The sequence below is a fragment of the Astyanax mexicanus genome, chromosome 4 (assembly GCF_023375975.1).
Source record: "Astyanax mexicanus isolate ESR-SI-001 chromosome 4, AstMex3_surface, whole genome shotgun sequence".
NCBI classification, from domain to species: domain Eukaryota; kingdom Metazoa; phylum Chordata; class Actinopteri; order Characiformes; family Acestrorhamphidae; genus Astyanax; species Astyanax mexicanus.
In genome coordinates this window covers 27,227,099-27,251,242 of record NC_064411.1, presented here as the reverse complement: position 1 = coordinate 27,251,242, position 24,144 = coordinate 27,227,099, and the positions used below count along the sequence as shown (strand labels likewise).

General features: G+C 37.8%; 2 protein-coding genes across 4 annotated transcripts in view; both read right to left on the bottom strand.

Moving 5' to 3' along the window:
* Positions 1–1,128: 1,128 nt before the first annotated feature.
* LOC103031837 (gap junction delta-4 protein-like) lies at positions 1,129–5,590 on the bottom strand. The gene is made up of 2 exons (XM_015607720.3): positions 5,037–5,590; positions 1,129–3,506 (listed from the first exon to the last, which is right to left on the bottom strand). The coding sequence occupies exons 1-2, from the start codon at positions 5,098–5,100 to the stop codon at positions 2,401–2,403; spliced, it is 1,170 nt and encodes a 389-aa protein (XP_015463206.3). The 5' UTR covers positions 5,101–5,590; the 3' UTR covers positions 1,129–2,400.
* Positions 5,591–12,496: 6,906 nt separating this feature from the next.
* The window catches only part of crema (cAMP responsive element modulator a), a 45,032-nt gene continuing 33,384 nt past the window's right edge, over positions 12,497–24,144 (bottom strand). For all 3 annotated transcript variants that reach the window (XM_022679309.2, XM_022679308.2, XM_007230660.4), the window contains 2 exons: positions 17,193–17,349; positions 12,497–15,628 (listed from right to left, as the gene is read on the bottom strand). In XM_022679309.2, the coding sequence (XP_022535030.1) occupies positions 15,484–15,628; positions 17,193–17,349 (302 nt within the window). In that variant the 3' untranslated portion in view covers positions 12,497–15,483. The remainder of the gene's footprint in view (positions 15,629–17,192; positions 17,350–24,144) is intronic.

Here is a 24,144-nt window from a genome sequence, read left to right as displayed (position 1 = left end):
TTTACACTTTATAACATTTTTTAAACAATGTGGGGATTTTTCACAGACGTATTACTAGTATAATTTGTAAGCTAATAGAAGCATTATAACTAGCCAGTTAGCTAGCTAACTAGCTTCTTAACAAATGTGAGCAAATACATAGAGGACTTTGTGTATTTTATGTTCAAAAATGTCTTTTAAAGCTTTGTATTTTTGGTTATTCCACTTTTTTTAGCTAGCTAGGTAGAGGTAGCTAGCTAGAATATAAATTTAGTTGTAATGTTTAGTTATATCACTTGGTAAACAGATTTTTAAGTAAGTTAAACTTATATTGGCAGTGTACAAACTTAGCTCGCACCTTATTGTGTCCAAATATCATGATGCATGCCCCAATACACACCCAAAACTTGGAACAAAACCTGTTTAAACTGACCTCCATATTAATAAACAAATATCTGGATGCAAAGAGCATGTGCCTAATTTTATAGGGAGAAAACTGAATGTTGTGATGGGGTTAAAATTTCATATAAAAGTCGTATGTGAAAGGCAAACATATGGTTACATTACCAGCCACAAAATGTTGGTATTAATTGCAGTTTTTATTTATCTGATTTTCATATAAAGTGTAATGGTGGACATGCAAAAATTTTTGTTATCTACTACTAGACTGTCCAGATCTGGGGTTTTTTTTTGTTGCACATTTTGTAGAGAAATCCGCCTCAATTAGCAACACCAAAGCCAGTTCATTCAGAGCCTACCCACTTCCTATTTCCCTGTTATATCAGAAAATGACTGCACACTGCTAGAGGGAGCCCATGAGTGAGTCCAAAATGAGTGGAAGACAATGGAGCTAAAAAGCTGTTTAATTAAAACCCGTTCTTATTAATACTTGTCCATGATTTTTCTTTCATTTAAGAAAGTAAAATAAAATGTTTTTTCTAAAAAAGCAAAGACAACTTACCTTTATATTTCCATTGTTCGACAGTAAACATTTTTTTCTCTCTCTAATAATGAAAAAACTTAATTTAAAACCTGTTTACTTGTGTTGTCTTCAACAAATATTTTAATTAGTGAATCCTTTAAGAGTGACAAACATGCAAAAAAAATAAGAATTCATGAAGATGAGGATAAACCAACTCCAGAACATCTAAACCCAGAAAAACAGGTTCTTGGTTTCCCTCTACAGAATGGTAAGAGCAGGGTGTATGGACGTTTGAGTGAATGGGTTAAATTTTGCTTCTTCACCCACAGATGCAGCTCCTCTCCTCTGCCTAGTTTTAGGCTGTACTAAAACTTTTGATATTGTTTTATGTTGAGGAAATGAGTAAATTTCTCTCTAGCGATTCACTGGTGTCACTCTCACAACCCCCCTAGGGACTATGTCAGGACCTCCTTGTGGGTCACGACCCCCAGGTCAAGAACCCACCTGGTAATGACAGGGACGGGGTCATGTTTACTTTGTGTTAGAATGTCCAGTGCAGCAGCAGACCACTAATATACAGGTGTTGGACAATGAAACTGAAACATCTGGTTTTAGACCACAATAATTTATTGTGGTGACGGACAGTTCTGGTGGAAACAGAAGAGTTGAGGTGCACATTGAATTCTGCCGTGATTTGATCAGCCGTGGTTTTATGTTTTTTGGATACAATTCAAATCCAGACAGCTTCCTCTTACAGTGTCCACAGTTAATCCTGTTGAATTTGGTTGGTCCTCCTTGGTGGTAAGCTGACATTACCCTGGAGACCGTGGCTCTTGATACATCACAAAGACTCGCTGTCTTGCCAGCAGGACGTGCACCAACAATGAGTCCTCTTTTGAACTCTGCTATGTCACCCATAATGTTGTGTGCATTGCGATATTTTGAGCAAAACTGTGCTCCTCCCACACTAAAAGACAGGTGTTTTAGTTTCATTGTCCAACCCCTGTAGATTATAACCACAGTGGTAATAGACATACAGAATAAGTAATATAGTTAATATACTAAAAAATAAGAGGAGAAATTTGCTTGAACACCAGTGCTTAAAACACAACTTATACAGTGCTGTGAAAAAGTGTTTGCACGCACATCGGTGTAGATTTATTCCTAAACTCCAATGCTATTTTGACAGGGAGAGCGCAAAGCGTGAAAAAAGACTGTCGACGGGGTGTAAGATAGCAATGAGCATGAGTGTTGGATCCACCATATCTGAAGTTCTGAAGTTCTCACAGTGTCACATGTGTAATGGGAATACATCATAGAAAGCTAATACAGAATTACCACCCCCATTTTGGACAGTGAGTGCAAGTGTGTGGTAATGATGGTGACAAAGGCAAGCAACTCACACTCACATTTTCATGATTCAACTACGCCAAAAACTGCTTTAATAATTTTCCACTGCCGTATTAAAAAAAAAAAAATTGTTCACATTGATGCCACGTTTACACCCATGCTTTAATGTCATGACTTCCGCTGCTGTCTGAAGCGCGCCCTGTTGTTGTGGTAGCCGGTGTGTCCCGTCCTGCCCTCCATCTGCGAGTTGGGGTGGGGCACCATTCATCACAATCTCTTTGCGTGACTGATGTTAGCTTCAGAGGAAAAAGGGTGTTTGCGCTGCCGTTCTTCCCACAGTGATTGTTCCACAGCTTTACCTCCTCTGCAGACCTGCTCTCCTTGCTGTGGTCGGGGGTCCTGGGTGGGCCTGGGTTCGAGGACGGGTGTGAAGGGGTGTGTCCTACTTCATTAAATGGTGAAATGTTGAATTTTGGGGTAAGCCATAGAGTTAATGTTGGGTCATTGTTAGGTTTTCTCTTCAGAAAGGGCAAGGGGGTGGAGCAACTTCCATTGCTAATAGAATTCGCCTTCTCTCTTTCACCATTTTTCTTTGTTCCCTCCCTCTTTTCAACCTTCATCCCATCACTTGTTATGGTTCTGTCTCTTTTCGTTCGGGCAGAGCGTCTCAGCACAATCAACAGTTCAGCAGTGCTGAGGATCACAGACAGGACTACATTACCCAGCATCCACTGCAGCAGGAAGGTTTTCTCCGTGGGCCTGGAAGTGATGCACTCCACTGCGGGACTGCAGGGCGCCTGCAAACACAGGAAGTCCTGCTTCACTGAGGTTCCAAACAGGAAGTACTGGCCTGCACCGAATGCTAGCTCCAGACAGATACGCAGAATTAGCTTTAACAGGTACAAACCCTTAGCTTTTCCCCCAGGAGGAACTCCATCAGTGTCGAGTTCAGAGCCCCCTAGGTGGGGTATCTGAATTTTGTGCTCCTGAACGTAGTATCGACGAGTTATGCCAGTTAATATTTGGTGTATGTGGTGCATGATGTACAGAACAGTGGGCAAACACACACACACTAGATGTAGAAAGCCAAAGCGGCACAGGGAGAACGGGGAGAATGCATCCAAACACATGTTGGCACAACCCGGGTGGATGGTGTTGCACATAAATCGCTCCCCTTCATCCCAGAAGAGAGGAAAGCCGGCGAAAAGAAGGATGAAGACCCGGAAGAGGAGGAACACTATCAGCCACAGCTTACCTGCAGAACACACAAACACATATACAGTGCCAGTCATAGGTTTAGACACACCTTCTCCTTACTCAGTGTTTTCCTTTTTTAGTTCCTACATTGTAAATTAATACTGAAGTGATCCAGACTATGAAGAACCACATAAGGAATCATGTAGTAACTTAAAAGTACTGTATTTAGATGCCCTTATCTGTGGTTAAGCTGTTAACTTGCTGTTTCAGAGGTTGGTGAATCTGATGAATTTATCCTGTGCTACAAAGGAAATTCTTGCTCTTCATTTCCTGGGGCGGTCCTGATGAGGGCCAGTTTCATCATATCCTCTTTGATGGTCTTTGCAGAGACTGCACTAAAGGATACTTTAAAAGTTTCTGAAATGTTTCGGATTGACTGATCTTCATTTCTTAAAGTATTTTTTTTCTTTACTTAGTTAAGTAGTTCTTGCAATAATATTATATATGAATTAGAACATTATTCAAATATTCACTATTCACTGTATACCTGTTACTCTACCTCTTCACTACTTTATAACTGATGCTCTCAAACACATTAAGAGACAAGAAATTCAAGTAATTAACTCTTGATGAGTTCAGCACAGCTGTTAACTGAAAAGCTATAGCTGACTGGGAAAATCCAGCCATATATGTCATATAAGCAAGAGGAGCTAAAAGAATCTAAAATATAAAACATATTCTGGTTTGTTTAAAACTTTTTTATACTACATAATTTCATTAGTTTTTATTTATATTTTAGTTGACTTTAGTATTATCCACAATGCAGAACATTTTAAATAATTCATTTTAATGAATGAATTTAGAAAGTTATAATAAATAATACAAAGTTTTGTTTGGTGGGTGTGAATAGAATAGTGTTATTTAACCAGTGGGATGCGGACCACCACTGGGCCATGAAGCACCATCTGATGTAGTCCACAGTTGTAGTCCTTAGTAGTTCATAGTTGGCCAGTAACAGCACTTTCTAAAATATATATTTAATTTAGTATAAGTTAAAGATATCACTTTACAATACAGATCACAAATAACAGTACTTATATAATTAATACTTATTTAATAATAATGGTACTTAATAATATGTTATGAAATATTGTTGTAATGCTTCAGAATGTTGTACAGACATTATTTTAAAAAATGCTAAAAAAGTAATGTGGTTACAGTCGTAAGCACTGTTTATTAATGTACCCTTATTGTAAAGTGTCACCAAGTACAAATAGAGAGATCATAATATCAAACTGTAAACGTTATAAAAACATTCAGATAAACACACAAATAAAACATAGAATTATCAGTAGAATTAACTCAAGGTAAATTCAATGTTGTTAGTTTTAAACAACTTGTGATGCTGACTGTGAGCTAAAAAGCAAATAAATAAAAGAATTACAATTTGTCTGATCTAACTTACAGAACAAAACATAAAACTATTTTAAAGAATTTTTTTTGCCAAATATTAATATACAGGTGGGCCATGAGGTGGGAAAATTTTGAAAACTTATGAAATGAGCAGAAACATTAGCAGGAAACTCACCTATGAATGTGATGTTCTGGTTTAAGCTGATGAAGAGAGCGTCCACTACATTCACTCTGTCCATAGTGAAGCCAGCGCTGTGTCCTGGAACTGGACACACTCAGGCCTCTGACTGTTTTCTGGACGTCTGATTTCTTTGATCGTCTTGATTTTATTTCTGATTCCTTCCTGCCCTCCTCTTCCTCTTTGTTTCTATCTGTTCATCTTGGCTGTTGGTGTATCTTGTCTCAGTGTCTTCGTGTTGGTAACGGGAGACAGTGGTCTGGTGCGTGAGAGCGCGAGGGTCTATTCTTACCTCAGGGCCCACCGAGGACTGTGAGGACTCTTAATGTCAGTAACCTGCCATTTGTCACATGCCTAAACCCCGGCACAAACATGTACACAGCTACAAGGCCAGGTCGCTCCAAAGACGCTGAGGACAACACATTAACTATATACAGTACTGCTTTACACACTATTAGGTAGACTACCCGGTTAAAATGGACTTTTGGTGTGATAAAAAGAATTTACCTTTGATGAATAGCACACCTCCGTTCTCCCACAGCGTTCAGAGATCCAGTCATTTTAACTGTTTGTTCAAACACCCTTCAGACTGGGTGATACGGGCATAATTTGCTCTGATAAATCACTTTTCCACCGTTATCCAGCTCAAAGTAGCTCCACACCTCCTTGCTAGAATCTGGAGAGCCCTGACATTTAAAACGAGGCATTAATAACTTAAAAAGTGCTCAAGAAGCTTATTTAAAACCACTGTTTACATCCCATAACTCTAGCTTCAGCTCCGAGCGCCGCCATCACTGTACTGAAAAAAAAAAACATAGACATATATATATATATATATAGACTTCACATAGCATAGCAGCCGGTTCTTGTGCACTTTAATGTTCTATTAATGCCTCATTTTTAATGTCAGGGCATGTAAAATTCCGACATTTCCGAAATTTCATGTAAAATACTGACATTTTGTTGTAAGGTATGTTACTATTCAACATTTTTCAATAAAAGGGTTTTCATCTCCTGTAGAAATTGCCATTTAATCCACACATTTGTAAGTTTAACTGTTCTCTGCTTAAAAGTAATAAACTGGGTCTATATGAGAATTTGACGATCCAATTTTTGCTCAGTATATTGATTTTTCAGCATGAATTTAAAGTAATGACTTTTTTAACACATACCTGACTTTGATTTCCAACCTAAATTCTAAAGTCTGTTTATGGCTGGAGCTTGATTTCAAGGCAATTACGGGATTTAACATTAAACCAATTTAAATTTTCTTTCAAACTACAATTAAATGTCAATATAACGTTGAAGCTTGACGTCATCCTGACATTTCTTTTTGAGTGATACCTGACTAATAACCAACCCTAATTCAATGTCTGCCCAATTTTGGATCTTGATGTCAGCCTGACGTTGGGTTTTGCCTGTGTGTGCAGGTCATAAGCTTCATTTTCTAAACGTGTGTGATTTGAGCTTCATTTAGCTGGAATACAGTCTGTGCTGAGGTGTTAAGTGTTAGCCTGTTAGCTAACGTTATCTAGCTGTGAGCTAACTGTACTGAGCTATCTGATACTCTGTGTGTCTGTAGTAGAGGTTAGCTTAGCAAGTGTGCTACAGAACCCCACAGGAAAAAGCTAACTGAGTTAAGTAAAGCTAAGCTAAGTAAACAAAACCATAATAAAACAGATTTCCCTGCGGAAAGGGTGAGTTAAAGCGCTTCTATTTATTTACAGTAAGCTTAGATTACCACATTTCCTCAGCACATAGCGTATACTTATTTAATGACATATACACACAACAGTATATATTAGATTATTATTTTTTTTGACATTTTATGGGAAGCTGAGCTTCCTATGCAGTCTTAGAGCAATCGCCTCTGACAGGAAGTAAACAGTATCTTTCTCTACAAAGGTTGTATTCCCATAACTCACAGTGTCGGGTGCAAGAATTATAGCATGACCTTTAGCCTTGAAGTGGAAATGTTTTACCCAGCATTGTCCTGCATTCAGACCCCCGTGGACCTGCACATTCTGAACTGACAAGTTCAAAAAATTATGAGTTCATGCACTGACGGACTCAAGGTGGGGGCAGGGAGGGCAACCACTCCCCAGGTGACCGCATGGTTGAATAAGGCATAATTAAAATGCCCTCTAGTGGCCGCTGTGGTGCCCCTTCTGCAATACATTACCATGATTTGCTTCTAGATCAAAAGATTTTGTCCTTCCAATAGACGGAAAAGGATGAAAGGGTGGAAAGGGAATTATAGAACATGGTTAAATAGCTTGGTATTTTTATGAAAACAACTAAATTAATAATTGAAATACCTCAATTATTTTTAACTTTAAAAATCAATTAACTTTTAACAGCTTATTCCAAAAGGGCATGAACAACTCATCCAGGAGATCACAAAAGAACCCAGAACAACATTTAAATGTGAATTGAACTGCACATCTCACTCACCTCAGTTAAGATCAGTTAATGTTAACGATTCAATAATAAGAAAGAGAGACTGGGTGAAAATGATCTCTATGGGTAAATTCAAGATAAAAAATACTGCTGACCAAAAACAACACAACCACCGATCTCACATTTACCAACAAACCAATGATCTCCAGAACCTCAGGTATATATTCTTTAGACTGACGTGACAAAAAGGGAACTTTTTGGAAGGTGTTTGACCCGTTACATCTGGTGTAAAACTAAAACATAATTTCATAAATAGATCATCATACTGAATGTAAAATATGGTGGTGGTAGTGTGCCAACCAACATTATACTAGGAGTGATGTGGGAAGAGAGCATCATCTATCTACACAGAGAGAGAATATGGCCAATTGTAATTTTAATAATAATAAACGCAATAAAAGTATTATAGTATTATTTAGCCACCTGAAAAAATTATGCACTGTGGACATGCAGCCAAAATATCCCACACCCACATATCAAATAAAACTGTAAAAAAAAAAAAAAAAATAATAATAATAATATATATATATATATATATATATATATATATATATATATATATATATATATATATATATATATATATATTTAAAGTGAAGGTTATGTGCAATAATGTGTTCTTAAAGAATAAGTCTTAAAAAGCGTAACATGAACATAAAAGGCTTGTTATATTGATATTTATTGATATTATTATTTGTATTATTTTGTGTTAGCATCGTTTTAAAGGGGTGGTTCATTAAAATAAATGTAAAATTAAAAACTTAAAAAATGTGTTTAAAATATTTATTAATGTTTAAATGAAATACACAATTGATATGTGTGGGAGAATAGCTGAAATTGTATTTACCCAAATTCCAACCTCTTTACCACAAACGTACCTAATAAAATAAATTATAGTCTAATAACATAAAAGTCTCCCATTGCTTCATAGCTTAAAAGCAATAAAGCAATAGGGGACTTTTATTTTATTAGCAAATTATTGCAAAATTTCAGTTTTGGTTAGTTTTGTATTATCAGAGACACACTAAAAAAGCTATATATATATATATATATATATATATATATATATATATATATATATATATATATATATATATAATTTAACAGCCTATATTAAAACAGTTATTTTTGTAAATATTAAAAATACAGAAAAAGCTGAAAAGTTGAGAGAAAAACTCAGAAATCAGTAAAGTGGTCGCTGGGTGTCGCTGACAGCAGCTGACCGGGAGGCTGCAGTACCGCGGAGCGCCGCAGAGGGGGCGCCCGAGCTCACTGTGGAAATTTCCATGTGAGGCTGGGTCAGTGATGCCATACTCAACCTACACACACACACACACACACACACACACACACACACACACTGGAACTCACAGGCCACTCAGTGACTATGAATAATGAATATGTGAATTGAACTGAGTAGAGTTGCTGCAGTAACAGACAGTGTGTGTCTGTGATTAATGACTGAATTGGGCAGGAATGTAAAGGTGTCATAAATATGACGTCACAGAGAGTCAGATCTGCACCAGGATCTTTACACCCCGTCACACTGAGGGCTGTAACACTGCTTATAAAGCCTTTCTGTTACGGCCTTGGAGGAAAGAAGAGAAAAAAGAAGAGAAACACAGTGAAGCAAGAGAGTTTCAAGGCTGGAGAAACACACACACACACACACAGTGACTTTTGAAATACACACTTAAAAGAAATGTGTGTTTGACTGGTTTCAGAGATAAAAACATATTGTGTGTGTGTGTGTTTGACTTGAGGTTAGATACAGAAAAATATTCTTTGTTGAATAAATAAGTGAGGTGTGTGTGTGTGCAGAGAATGCATGACTCATTTTGCAAGAGTTGTGGTTCGGAGCCTTCTATAACATCCTCTCTATTTCTCTGACACACACACACACACACACACACACACACACACACACTCTGGTCCTCCCTGACATCAACCACAAAGCAAGCTACCTGTACATTCAGAAAAATACTTTTATTTATGTAATAAATAATAAAAAACTATAAAAGAACACATACAATTGACTGAAAGAAAATAGGGTTAACAATGAAAGATAATTACGAAACAACAGATCAACATTTCAGCTTTTATTTCCAGGTTTTTACATCTGGACCTGATACACAGTTCAGAAGATTCCGGACCATCTGTCTTAACCCACCCATTTTTCTTATGAGCAAAAGTATTGAAACAGATCAATTTAAAGTAAATGAAAGTTAATAAGACTTTAATGTTTAGTTGCAAATCCTTCACCTTCAGTAACTGCATCATGTCTGTGACAAACTGACATCACTAACCTTCTGCATTCTTCTTCTGTGATGCTTTTCCAGGCTGCAGTGGGTTTTGGGTCATTATCTTACTGCATGATGAAGAATCTCCCAATAATCAGTTTGGTTTCATTTTTCTTTTAAATTAACAGAAGAAATGTAAAACATTCAGTAGATTTCTGAGTTCACTTTACATCAATGAAGATTAATGAGTCCGTCCCAGAATAAGCCATGTAAACTGAAGTCATGACACTACCTCCACTGTGTTTCACAGATGAGCTGTATGTTTGAGATTATGAGCAGATCCGCTCTTTCTCCAAACTTTAGCTTTTCTGTCACACTGGTAAAGTTTCATCTTTGTATCATCAGTCTATAATCAGTCCACATGCTTTTCTTTGTACTTCTTGGTAAATTCCAGCCTGATCTTCTTATTCACCTTGTTTATAGTGGTTTTCATCTGCCGCTGAAGCCTCTGTACTTTTTTTCATGAACTCTTTCTTCTGAGAACAGTAGATTGTGATTCCTTCACTCCTGCTGTGGTAGTGTGGGTGGTGTGGTCAGGAGGTACCGCTGTTGAATAGCAACTTAATGGCAAAGGAGGCACTTTGAGCAGTTGTAAGCTGTTCAGCTGTAACAGTTTATTGACAAAAAAACAAACAAAACAGTACAATACACTATATACACTTATATCAGGAGAAGGCAGAGATAAGTGGATTATGCTACCATTAGTTAAGACTATAAGGGTAAAAACGGCAACCCAGTCCTTAAGTGGAGTTATTTATAACTAAATTTTGGGAGATAATCCACGCCCATTACTCCACCCACTAGCCCTATTTAAACCCCCACTTCCTCTCCTCCTGCGTGTGGCACAACTTGGCACCCGCCTCCTCCCCATCTCCCACCTTTTTCTTTTTTTCTCTCTTTCTTCTTCTTCTTTACCTCTCTCGCGTCCTTGCGTAGCTGCCCCAAACTCTAGCCCAAAATATCCACTGAGTTCGCCCCCCCCTCCTCTTTCTATCATATTCCATCAGGGCGTGGGTTAATACTAGCAAATAGAGTTCTTAAGCTTTTTAGCTCCAGCGAACATGTCCGTCCCAGAGAACTCAATCTACCTCCCCTCCCCTAATGCTCACCCTATACCCCTTAAATACCCCCCGGGCTAAACCAAAAGAGTACATGGGTTATTTAACTGGTTATTTCCATTCATACGACATACTAGGACTAATAGGACAGGTAAGTATAATACACACACATATATATACATTTAATCAACAATTCTGTTTTTTCCCCCACAGGTAATCTGGTGATTTTCCATCTTCTATCAGCTTCACAGCTGCTTGTTTTTCACCCATAGACTCACAGTTCTCTATGCTGTTACTCCTTTAACTATAAATGCAAATTCTGCACAGATAAAGCCCAAATCTGAAACTAAGCGCTGTTTATTGTTTAAAAAATTAATGTATCAGGACACACCTGTGCAACAAAATACACCTGACAGTCACATGTTCCTGTACTTTTGCTCATAAGAAAAATGGATGGTTCGGACACAAGGTTTTACCTTCTAAACTGTGTATCAGATCCTGAAATGTTGATCTTTTGTTTTATATTAATATTTTAGTGTAATTGCAGTGCTGGAGATGTTTCTTATTATTTTGGGGTGGTTGGGATGGAGACGTGGTTGATCGTATAGCAGTCTTGAATAAGAACCTCCTGGCTTGAGCCAGAACACTGAAGATGGGTCGTGGATGGCTCTTCCAGCATGACAATGACCCACAACCTACAGTGGACAAGGAGTGGCTTAAGAACAAACACTTAAGCCACAAGATCCTGGAGTCTCCACACCATACTCTCATAGAAACTAAACTGTAAAGGGAGCTCAAACTTTGAGTTGCCAAGCGTCATTGTCGAAAACCTGCAGGATTTGGGGATTTTTAAAAATGTGCAAAACTTCAATAAACCTCTGCATTTACCAACATGGGTTTCTTCACTAATTACCTAGTAAGTCATGTTTGGCTTCAGGATCAAATGTTTATTTAATTTAAAAAAATGTATTCATAACTTTTATTTAATGTTTTTTTCTGGATTTTTTAGTTGTCTTTATTTATCTCTCTCTGTTGAAATAAACCTAATTTTCTCCTATTTTTCTCAGAATTTATCCTACCCATTTAGCTGCTAGTCAGCTGTATATCCCCCATCACAAGTGATGCCACAACATCAGGAGGGTGAAGACTAGCACATGCCTCCTCCGATACATGTGAAGTCAAACTCAGCTGATGCAGCATTGCTGAGTAGCATCACAGTTCACTCGGAGGAAAGCGCAGCGACTCGGTTCTGATACATCAGCTCACAGACGCAGCCTTGTGCTGATCAACATCACCTTTTGGAGTGATGAGGGGAAAGAGCACCATCTACAGTACCCACCCAGAGAGAGCAAGACCAATTGTGCTCTCTCAGGGCTTTTGCAGCTGATGGCAAGCTGCATGACCGGGATTTGCACCAGCAATCTCCCATGTGGCTATTTTATTTATATCTTTTCCCAATTTAGCTAGGCCAATTGTCCCTTCCTTACTGTATAATGATGTCACAGTACAGACTTCTGACGTTGTGTCTTCATTATGGAATCAGGAACTCTTAAGTCTAGAATACTATTATAATAAATACATAGCAATAGTCTGACTCGATAACCTCAAAAAATCAAGAGAATGAGCAACAAACTCTCCGTACATTCAGAAAAATATTTTTATTAAAAATAGACATAGGAGCTTTTTTGTATTTTTTTACAATGTTAAAGCAATAAAGGGAATATAAACAATTTCTCTCCACTCAAAAAAAAACATCAAAACAAAAAATAAAACAAACAAACAAACAAATAAAATCCGGTCACAGACTAAAACAGGGAGATGCTGGTTTCTGTTCCGTTAACTTTTCCACTTCCACGTAAAGCAAAACAACACAAAGCAATATTTAAATATTCACACAGGCCCGCGGGAACCAATCATCAGGCAGAACTATAGAGAACACAAACAGGGACTGAACATGATAGGCTGGTGCTGATGCTTATGTCATAATGACTATTATAATAATAATAATAATTAGAATGATGTCACAGCAGGCCTCTGAGGTCGTGTCTTTATTCTGGACTCAGGAACTCAGGAAGATTTAAGGTGGATTAAATTTTTATTTTCAGGTGATGTCAGAGTGTTAGCATGCTATTAGCATGGATTTAGTAACATTCTGACTTGATAACCTCAAAGAAATCAAGAGAATTAGCAAATAAACCGGCTATACATTCAGAAACATTATATAAGCTGGTGCTGATGATTATGTGATAATGACTATTGATAATGACTATTTTAATAATTAATTAATTAAATAAATAATTAATTAATTTATTTATTTATTAATTGGCCTTTTTTATGTGATGTCAGAGTGTTAGCAAATCTTACAGCACTTCATGCTTCCCTCTGCTGACAACTTTTACGGAGGTGCGGATTTCATTTTCCAGCAGGACTTCGCACACTGCCCACACTGTAGCCAAAAGTAACAACTAATCTTACATAATACTCTAATTTTTGGGTTGGCTGTAAGCCATAATCATCAACAATAAAATAAATAAACACTTAAAATAGATCACTTTGTGTTTAATACATCTCTATAATATATGAATTTCACATTTTTAACTAAATTACTGAAATAAAGTAACTTTTTATTTATATAAAATTTTTTGAGATGCAAAATCCTATTACAATGAATGCTATATTAAATACTGTAAGTCTAACATGAGTATTTAACATTACTTGATACACAGTGTCACCTGTGTACCAGCTAATATTACCACCCTCAGTGGACAGCACTCTGCAGTGGGTGGTAATGATCGTGACTGGCAGCTTCTGGCTAAAACTGTCCACACTTTTTTTTTTAACTTGACCGATTTTCCCATAAACAAGATGAACTGCTTATTTCCACACGTCCTAACGTGGGCATGATGCCCAGTCCAGAATAATGCACCACTTCAGAGGCCTTACAATGCTACAGTAGCTACATGAAGAAGGTAAGAGAAGGCAGCAAACATACAGCCACATACACACACAGCCAATCACACATGCTCAAACAAACACACACACAGCAGTTTGGCAATTTATAATGATCATATACTACAGAGGAAATTTTAAAAACACACAAAAAAAACACAATAAATTGTAAATTTCTTTAACATCAGACAAATTTCCACAGCCCTCCTGAACACGAACGAACATTCATTTGATTCATTTGATTCAGTTCGATCTGATTGCACAGAACAGCGCAGATATCGATAAAACAGTGCAGAGATCGATAGAGCTGATCGGCTTTGTAGCAAAAGTAGCAATTAGCTAACTGCTGCCCAACAGTGCAAACCTTTAGAATCTATAACACAAGCTACAACTATATAACTATAACTGCTTAAGCTATAACACAAGCAACTATTCAAAACAGAACTTCGAGCTCAGCAGCACGTTATAGGCCTGTCACGATAATTACTGTATCGATATATTGTACAATACATGCACATGACTTCAGTAATTTCATTATATTTGCTGACCTCGATATTTCCCACTTTGTTCGCTTGTATGTTTGCTTAAATTATTTATTTGATTCATAATTAAAATGAAACATTTGACGTAAGATGAAATGAAATTATCAAACATTTTATTAATTTTTTTTGTAAAAAAATATTTTTGATAATATTTAATGCATCCCCAGTTTATATAAGCATGAAACAATCAAACAAACAACCTAACAAAAACAGCATTAAAGATATGTTGCCAAAAAGCACAAATCTCCCCCTCTATTATTAATTAAAAGTTCAAAATAAAGTCAAAACAGTTAAAAAGACAATAATATAATTAATGTCTTGAACAATATATCATATAAACTGAAGTTTGTAAGTAGTTTTCGTGACAGGCCTACAGCGCATATACACATATCCTTCCCCACACATGTGCATTCACGTTTAGCAATGTTTATATAACTTAAAATAAGTGTCTACTCCATTCTTACTTTCTAATCATTTCTGTTCATATTCATATTCATTTTTCTGTGTTTGCAACATAAACAAACAAAAGCAGATTTTCCCCGAAAGCTACATTCACCCCAAGAAAACAGGAATGTCTTACTGAGAGCATGAGATCCACTGTAGCATTCAGTTCAGCATAGCCTCCATCTGGATGTGTGTGTGAGTGTGTGTGTGTGTGTGTGTGAGTGTGTGTTTGTCTGTTTTACACTTGGATATAAGGTAGAAACAATAGAACAATATGAGAACAATACGGGGTGAGGGATGGCTTCCAGGGCTGATTTAATATATACATGGTGCTCTCTGTTTTAATGCAGTGTGTTTATGTGTGTGTGTGTGTGTGTGTGTATGTGAGAATGTGTGTGTTTATGGCAGAAAGGAAAATATTCAAAGTTAAACATATCAAAGTGATTCAAACCAGAAAAACAAAGGAGGAGTAGGTATTTTCAACCCTGGGGAGGAGTCTGTAAACCTCACACACACACGAGTGCATTGTGTGTGTGTACATTGTGTGTCTGTGTGTGTGTGCGTGTTTGTGTGTGTGTATGCACTGCAGCAGTCTTTTAGCATGTGTGTATATGCATGTGTGTGTATGTGCATCTATGTGAAATAAGTAGGAGTGTGTGTGTATGTATAAGTGTGTGTGTGTGTGTGTGTGTTACTCAGGCTTGTGGCAGTAAATGTCTTTGAGGGCTTTGAGTTCCTCTATTAGAGTTTTGTTCTGGTTCTCCAGCACAGCGACCCGGTTCTCCAAACACTTCACGTACTCCTTCTTCTTCCGACGGCACTCTCGCGCTGCCTCCCTGCATAAAAACACAGAAAGCAAAAATATAAATAAACATAAATTCATATGCAAAAGTTTGGACACACAGGGCCCTGTCTTACACCCTGTTAACAGTCCATTTTCACGTCTGGTGAGTTTCTGCCGTATTGCTATCTTGGCAATGGTAAACGAAGGTGCTTTACTTACTAAAATAAACCCAGACAACAGTCAACCGTTAGACGTTCATTGCTATTTTGGCAGCCATGCGTACACCCCGCTTGTTACACTGAGGCACACATACGGACGGACAGTAGAGCACAATTTTATGTCAACAATAAACGGAATAAAGCATAAAATAACATTGCTGTTCTTGTAAATTTACAGTCTGAATGCTCAGGTTGGTTTACTTTGCTGAGAAGCGCAGAAGCGCTGCACCTTTAATATACTAATCCGCCAAAGACAGAGTTTACCTGGGTTTGAATCTAAGCTACGTAAACAAAACTGTATTTCTTACAAAAAAACTCAAACAAGCACTGGATGTTAATCAACACAGATTTCTCTCCTACAAACTGTTTATTTGGGTAAGAGCTAGCACTTAGCGAGGTTAGTGGCAAATGCTAATACTGCTGTAGTCTTTTTTCTTGGTCTTTCAGACCTTATCTTGCCCTCCACTGTTCCTGTTAACTGTGATGTTTTAATTACATGATGAAACTGAGGAAATGGCAACCTAAAAATGCTTTAATATCTTCTTTCTTAGCCTTTTTCTTTTTTGTGGGCCTCAACCATTTTTATTGTCAAAGTGTTTGGCAACTGCTTAGAGAAACCCATGGCTGCTGTTTTCTGAGAGAAGGTTAGAGGAGTGTAGGTATTTATAAAGCTTTGAAATTTGTATCACCTGGTCTTTCCTATCAATATTAGTGAACAAACCATAACTCCATAACTGGCTAATTAAAGTTTGAGATCATGGTCAGAGTTATCTGAGGGCTAAAATCTCCCAGGGTTCGGACACTTTTGCCAGGTACTATTTCTTTTATATACTTTTATTTTTCTATTTTTCATCCCAATTACCCAACCCACTCATTAGGACTCCCCCTATCACTAGTGATGCCACAACACAAGGAGGGTGAAGACTAGCACATGCTTCCTCCGATACATGTGATGTCAGCCACCGCTTCTTTTTGAACTGCTGCTGATGCAGCATTGCCAACTAGCATCACAACGCTAACGCTCGGAGGAAAGCGCAGCGACTCGGTTCTGATACATCAGCTCACAGACGCTGCCTTATGCTGATCGACATCACCCCAGGAGTGATAAGGGGAGAGAGCTCCATCTACACACCCAGAGAAAGCAAGACCAACTGAGCTCTCTTAGGGCTCCGGTAGCCGATGGCAAGCTGCATAACCGGGATTCGAATCAGCATCTCCCGATCATAGTGGCTCTTAACTGTTCACATTAACAGCACTTGACCAAGACTCCCAAACACCAGGACTATCAGTTTTTATTAACACTGACTAGTGTTGGTACTTCATCATTTTTGAGATATATGACCTTCCAGATACAGTATTTTACACACACACACACAGGGGGTCATGTGTGTATCGTACCGGTTCTTCATCAGGCGAACTTCTCGTTTGCGGGTAGCCTCTTCTGCCTGTTGCTGTGGACTGTGGATCGCCCCCGGCGACGCTGCCATGACAACACCCTGCGGTAACCCTGACGATGGGGAGCGTATCTGATACGTCGGCATGTCTCCTGTGGCAGCTACGTTCACACACATGTGCACACGCACAGACAGAGAGAGAGAGAGAGAGAGAAATGTGTTAAAGTTCAGTAAAATTAAAAAAACTGAAACACTTAGCCATAGATAAATATGCAACTGTGATCAAAGCAAGTAAAACCAGACAAGCCTTTACAAAATGAATAAATCATACATTTATTTTATTTATAATAGTAAAGACTGGAATGCATCGGGGAGCCAATCAGCACAGCTGTGGTTGCCCCTGTGACCTGCACTCAGAGTGCAGCTCTAATTAGTCTAATTAGTTTATGTAATAAACCTGAAACACTCACAGCGCTTAGCGAGATTACATAAAAGACCATTCACACACTCACACACACTCACACTTACACACTAACACAATAAATAAGTACATATTTTAATTGCTCTTCTTATTGACCAATTATGCCATGCCAAAAATCATGGGACAGCAGTTTATATTGATCAGAAAGCATTACCTCAACAGACACCTGTATATAAGGTGCGAGGTGAGGGTGAACACTGGCTGTCCAAGCAACTCACAACCAAATCACACCCACATTCAATACAGGACACCCCACACACATATCCCACGCCGTTCTTTTAGCTTCCGTGGGATATGGCAAAAGTCATGGGATATAATATTAGTTCCTGTCCCATGACATGTGGCATGTCAGCGTAATATTAGCATGGGTAAAACCAATAAATGTAAGAAAAAATGTTATCAATCAGCAAGGTTATCAAATTAGGAACCAGAGTTTCCTCAGTAGAGGCGAGAGGTGGAGCCAAACTCTCTTACTCATTTGATTAGACATGCCATTATACACGCCCCTTTAAGAATAAGTGTTTGTCTCAGACTGCCTTTATTGATTTTACAGTCCAGCTTAACGGACCAGAAATAAAGTGATTTTTTTTCCACTTGCCCAGCAAGTTCATCAAAGCACCATATTTTACGGACTATAAGGCACACCGTATTTTAAGGTGCACAATCAATGTACATCTATTTTTTAGTCTATTTTCATACATAAGGTGCACCGGATTATAAGGCGCATTTTAAGCTACAATAGCAAAGAACAAGGGTGTCGCCATTTTGTTGTTAAACACTGTTTGAGTGAGTAAAGCGCTTCTGTTTATTTACAGTAAGCTTAGATTTCCAATATTTTCAACAGTGCCGGTTAGCAGCAGCGCTAGTCGCATTTAGCAGCAACCCTAGCTTCGATTAGCTGCGATTAGCTGCGATTAGCGCTAGTAAAAACCGACCGACAGTGCTGAGGAACCCTAAGTGTTCCTGTAACCCAGGGTGCTTTCAGCTAACGGTTCATCCCACGTAGCTGATTTTAACACGGTAAACACACAGATCACAGGCTAAAGAGTTATAACTGCTAATGCTAATACTGCTTAGTGCTGCAGAAACTTCACTAAAACTCCTGTATAATGCTGTACTTTAGAGGAGTTCCATTACTGCTCCTCACAACCAAAAATTTAAGGATTTAGGTGCACCTTATAGTGTGAAAAATACGGTACCACAGAGATGACTCCATTGTCCATTATTTGGACTCCATTGGTCCAGAACAGAGAAAAAAATGTGACAAGAGCGCTGATAAAGCCCGAACACAAATCCAGCGCATTCTAACTACATTAACATAACATTAGCTGACTGATCACATTTGCCATTTTAGGCTAACATTAGCATTCCTAAAAAAAACTGCAAAGAACTTCGTACAAAGAGTCTGTTACTGGGACCAACAGCACACAATAATCCATGCTTTATACAGTCATTCGTTAAATGAGAAATCTGGTATAAAATGGGGAAAGGAGAATTCATTGCAAACCCAATTTTGTGGATGAATTCCAGCTGTTGCTAAAATATGTGGTAAACTCATTGATTTCTTTGAATAAGCAAAGCTATGAAGGTGGGACACACACGGTCAGTCATATCTTCTATATATTTGCAGAAGCATGGAAAATACTATAAATATATTTGTAGCAGGAAACACATTTCTGATAAGCAGGTCAAATATAAACAAGACAGCGTGTCTATAAAAAGAAGTGCAAATACACTCTGTGATCACGCTCACGTCAGATCTTAAATTAAAATTGTAAGCTAGGGCTGGACAATAAATTGATATCAATATATATATATATATATATATATATATATATATATATATATATATATATATATATATATATATATATAAACATTTAAGTAACATCAATACAATTTTTAAACCCATTTTTAAAAATATTTCAATATCACTTAATGGCTGCATAAATCCGGTAACTACATGCTGGACCAGAGTAATGTAAAGACATTATACACAAACCATATAAAACAGCTGAATTTAGTTACTATCTAACCAGCTATATAACCAGCATCAAGTCCCCATCATCAACTATCAGCAAAAAATCCAGCTCGGTTAGCACACCTTGCTAACCTGGCATCAGACCCTGAACTTTAAACCTGTAGAGTTAGCAGCATGTAGTAACCTTGCCAAGCCCAGCTGCTCACACTGCCAGGGCTGGCTGTTAGCATTGCAGCTAAACTGCTATCACACCGCCGAGGCTGGCTGTTAGCATTGCAGCTAAACTGCTATTACACTGCCAGGGCTGGCTGTTAGCATTGCAGCTAAACTGCTATCACACTGCAAGGGCTGGATGTTAGCATTGTAGCTAAACTGCTATCACACTGCCAGGGCTGGCTGTTAGCATTGTAGCTAAACTGCTATCACACTGCCAAGGCTGGCTGTTAGCATTGCAGCTAAACTGCTATCACACTACCAGGGCTGGCTGTTAGCATTGCAGCTAAACTGCTATCACACTGCCAGGGCTGGCTGTTAGCATTGCAGCTAAACTGCTATCACACTGCCAGGGCTGGCTGTTAGCATTGCAGCTAAACTGCTATCACACCGCCCAAGGCTGGCTGTTAGCATTGCAGCTAAACTGCTATCACACCGCCGAGGCTGGCTGTTAGCATTGCAGCTAAACTGCTATTACACTGCCAGGGCTGGCTGTTAGCATTGCAGCTAAACTGCTATCACACTGCAAGGGCTGGATGTTAGCATTGTAGCTAAACTGCTATCACACTGCCAGGGCTGGCTGTTAGCATTGTAGCTAAACTGCTATCACACTGCCAAGGCTGGCTGTTAGCATTGCAGCTAAACTGCTATCACACTACCAGGGCTGGCTGTTAGCATTGCAGCTAAACTGCTATCACACTGCCAGGGCTGGCTGTTAGCATTGCAGCTAAACTGCTATCACACTGCCAGGGCTGGCTGTTAGCATTGTAGCTAAACTGCTATTACACTGCCAGGGCTGGCTGTTAGCATTGTAGCTAAACTGCTATCACACCGCCAGGGCTGGCTGTTAGCATTGCAGCTAAACTACTATCACACTGCCAGGGCTGGCTGTTAGCATTGTAGCTAAACTGCTATCACACTGCCAAGACTGGCTGTTAGCATTGTAGCTAAACTGCTATCACACCGCCAGGGCTGGCTGTTAGCATTGCAGCTAAACTGCTATCACACTGCCGAGGCCGGCTGCTGCGTCTGGTAGCATTGTGGCTTTAACTGAGGTGAGTCAGGTTGTTAGCATTATGGCTAACTGGCTATTCAACAGTCAAGAGTCCTCAGGCCAGATAGTATTAATGAATAGATAAATAACTAAAAATAAATAGCATTAATAATAAAGGCATTCAGTTTTTTTTTTTGCTCAGTAAAGTTTAATCAAAATATGGCCAAATATCTAAATCTGTTAATATCTTCATTTTTAAATGATGTTCATTATAGGGCAGAACACTATAGACCTCCACAGTTCTATAATCTGGCAGTGCCTTATACTGTTCATATCAATATTGGAATTATATTGCAACAACCAAAAAAAACAAAACAGAAGTACATATAAAGAAATACATATAAAGTTTGGTCATGTCCAGCCATAGTTTAAGCACATTGCTTTACTACTAGTAATTTATTATATATATTAACTGTTTTGCGATGCTCAAAAACACTGTTGGATATCCCAATATCAATGTGAAATGAATTAATATAAGCCAATTTAATTAATGTTATTTAATTTAATATGAAGGCTAATGTATACAGTAAACTGGATATATAGTATAGATACAGTCAGGCCCACTGTCCTGTATATGAAAGTGTATACCTGCCCCCGGCGCACCTGACTCACCTAACCCGACTAATCATCTCATTAACATGCGCTTACTGAGTTACAGTGGGTGGGTCAGACCAGCGGAGCACAAATAGACCTCCAGGACCAGGTCTAGGGCTCACTGTACTAGAATATAGCAGCTCACAAAATTGAAAACCTGAATTTTTGCATCAGGAGTGGCATAAAGTTATCCAAAAGCAGTGTGTAAGACTGGTGGAGGAGAACATACCAAGATGCATGAAAACTGTGAAAAAAAACAAGGTTATTTCACCAAATATTGATTTCTGAACTTAAAACTTTATGAATATAAACTTGTTTTCTTTGCATTATTTGAGGTCTGAAAGCTCTGCATCTTTTTTGTTATTTCACATTTGCTGCAAATAAATGCTCTAAATGACAATGTATTTATTTGGAATTTGGGAGAAATTTTGTCTGTAGTTTATAAAAATAAAACAATAATGTTCATTTTACTCAAACATAAACCTAAAAATAGCTAAATCAGAGAAACTGATTCAGAAACTGAAGTGGTCTCTTCATTTTTCCAGAGCTGTATATTTTTTAAAGGTAGAATAAAAGAATAATATAATAAAAAAAAAATATATATATATATATCAGTGTTTTCTAAATGCTAATAAAATACAGAGGGTCTACAAAATCGTCCAGTAACATATTGAAAATAAATAAGTAAATGAAATTAATAAGTAATCATGTCAGTGTTTTTTCAATTCCAATACAATATTGATGTTTAATAAAAAAATAATAAATAAATCAATCAATCAATCAGTAAATATTCATAAATATTACATTAATTTCAGTGTTTTTTTATAATAAAATACTGTTGGTCTAATCTCGCAGAAAGAAAAAAAATAAGTAAATCGTTTAATTGATAATTAAATAAATAATTAAATAAATAAATAAATATCTGTGTTTTTAAATGCTAATAAAATACTGTGGATCTATTATATATGTTATTTAATTATATATATATTAATCAATAAATAAACATTAAAATATGTTGTTGATGTTTTGTAAATGCTTATAATATTATAGCAACAAATAAAGATATATGCTTAAAAGTAGGCATAAAGACTTAATATGAACTAATATAAACACACACATATATATAATAGTGTAGAATACAACATTAGTGTGAGTCACTGTGAGCGGCACTTCAGTGGAGAACACACTTCACTGAACAGACTGTCACTGCCTTACTTTACACTGTGTGTGTGTGTGTGTGTGTGTGTGTGTTATCAGTGTGACAGCGCACTTACGTCACTGTGTGCGTCGTTTCTCTTGCGCACTCACTCCCCCTCCCCCTCCCCCTTCCCCCTCTCTCTCTCGCGCTCTATCTCTCTCTCTCTCTCTCTCCTGCTCTTGCATTCTCGCTCGCTCTCTGCTTCCACTGGTTTCCAGGAAATTCACTGACGTCAACAGAAAAGCCACCCCTCCCTTACCTCTCTCTCTCTCTCTCTCTCTCTCTTTCTCTCTCTCTCTCTCTCTCTCTCTCTCTCTCCCTGTCATGGGTTTCAATAGACACACAACACCACTTGTGCGCTTATGCTCCCCGATTTGGTAAACACTGTGTGTGTGTGTGTGTGTGTACGTGTGGAGCAAAGTTCTCTCCAGCTTCATTCATGTCTGGAAGTGAATCAAAAAGTAACTTCTGTTTGCATCATCCGCAATAAAATAACAGCAGCCTGTCGCTGTCACGATATTATACAGCCGTACAATTCGTCACTGGGGACGTTCCGATACAATAAACTGACTCCAGGCTTATTTTAATAGTACTAATACTATTTTAATCAGTTATCGGCTATTTTAACCTCAGTCAAGCTCAGATCTTTGTTTCATGGCCACAGTGTTCATAACAGCAGCTGGTGTCCAAAAGGCTCTTTTACTGTACATTACTGTCAGTCTGCAGCTCTGAGGAGAGTTCTCAGAAGATAAATGAAAGAGTTGAGTTAGAGTCTGCAGTAAAGAACACTGTAATACACTCTATAGAAGTACATTTACTCATTAAAAACACAGTTATATTACACATCAGTAGACCAGAAAACAATGACAGAAACAGCATCAGTCCAGAATGAGTACCACACACACACACACACACACACACACAGGAAGTGACATGTCTGCAGTGTTTTAAAAGACCTGGGAATTTGAATTTGTCAGTCAGTTTGGAATATAAGATATTAAACACACTATAAAATAGTATTTTAAAATAAAAGTCATCACTAAATTAAATAAATCAATTGAGAATGTCTCAATATAAAAACTTTTACTAAACGTTCAGTATTAACCAGTAGCACATTTACTCACACCTGCAGAACTCAAGATTAAAATCTGGACATTGCACTTATTTATGTTTATATAAAATTCATATCCTAATTAATTCATGTACACTTATAGAGCAGATTTGTGTTAAAGGTTAACAAGTAAAAACAGAGACCTGTCGCCTCATATTTTACTGAATAACTGACTGTCAGAACTTTTATATTTATAGACTTACATTTATACTCACTTACATTTATACACACTTACCACCTATACACTATACACTGACTTATGAACACTTACACTTACTTATGTACACTTACTTATACACACTTACCACCTATACACTATACACT

What these genes read in the sequence shown, in the direction of transcription:
- LOC103031837 (XM_015607720.3), bottom strand. Translation starts at nt 5,100, where the DNA reads ATGGACAGAGTGAATGTAGTGGACGCTCTCTTCATCAGCTTAAACCAG. An exon ending in CCAGAACATCACATTCATAG is followed by an intron (nt 3,507 to 5,036) that starts GTGAGTTTCCTG and finishes TGTGTTCTGCAG; the next exon opens with GTAAGCTGTGGCTGATAGTG.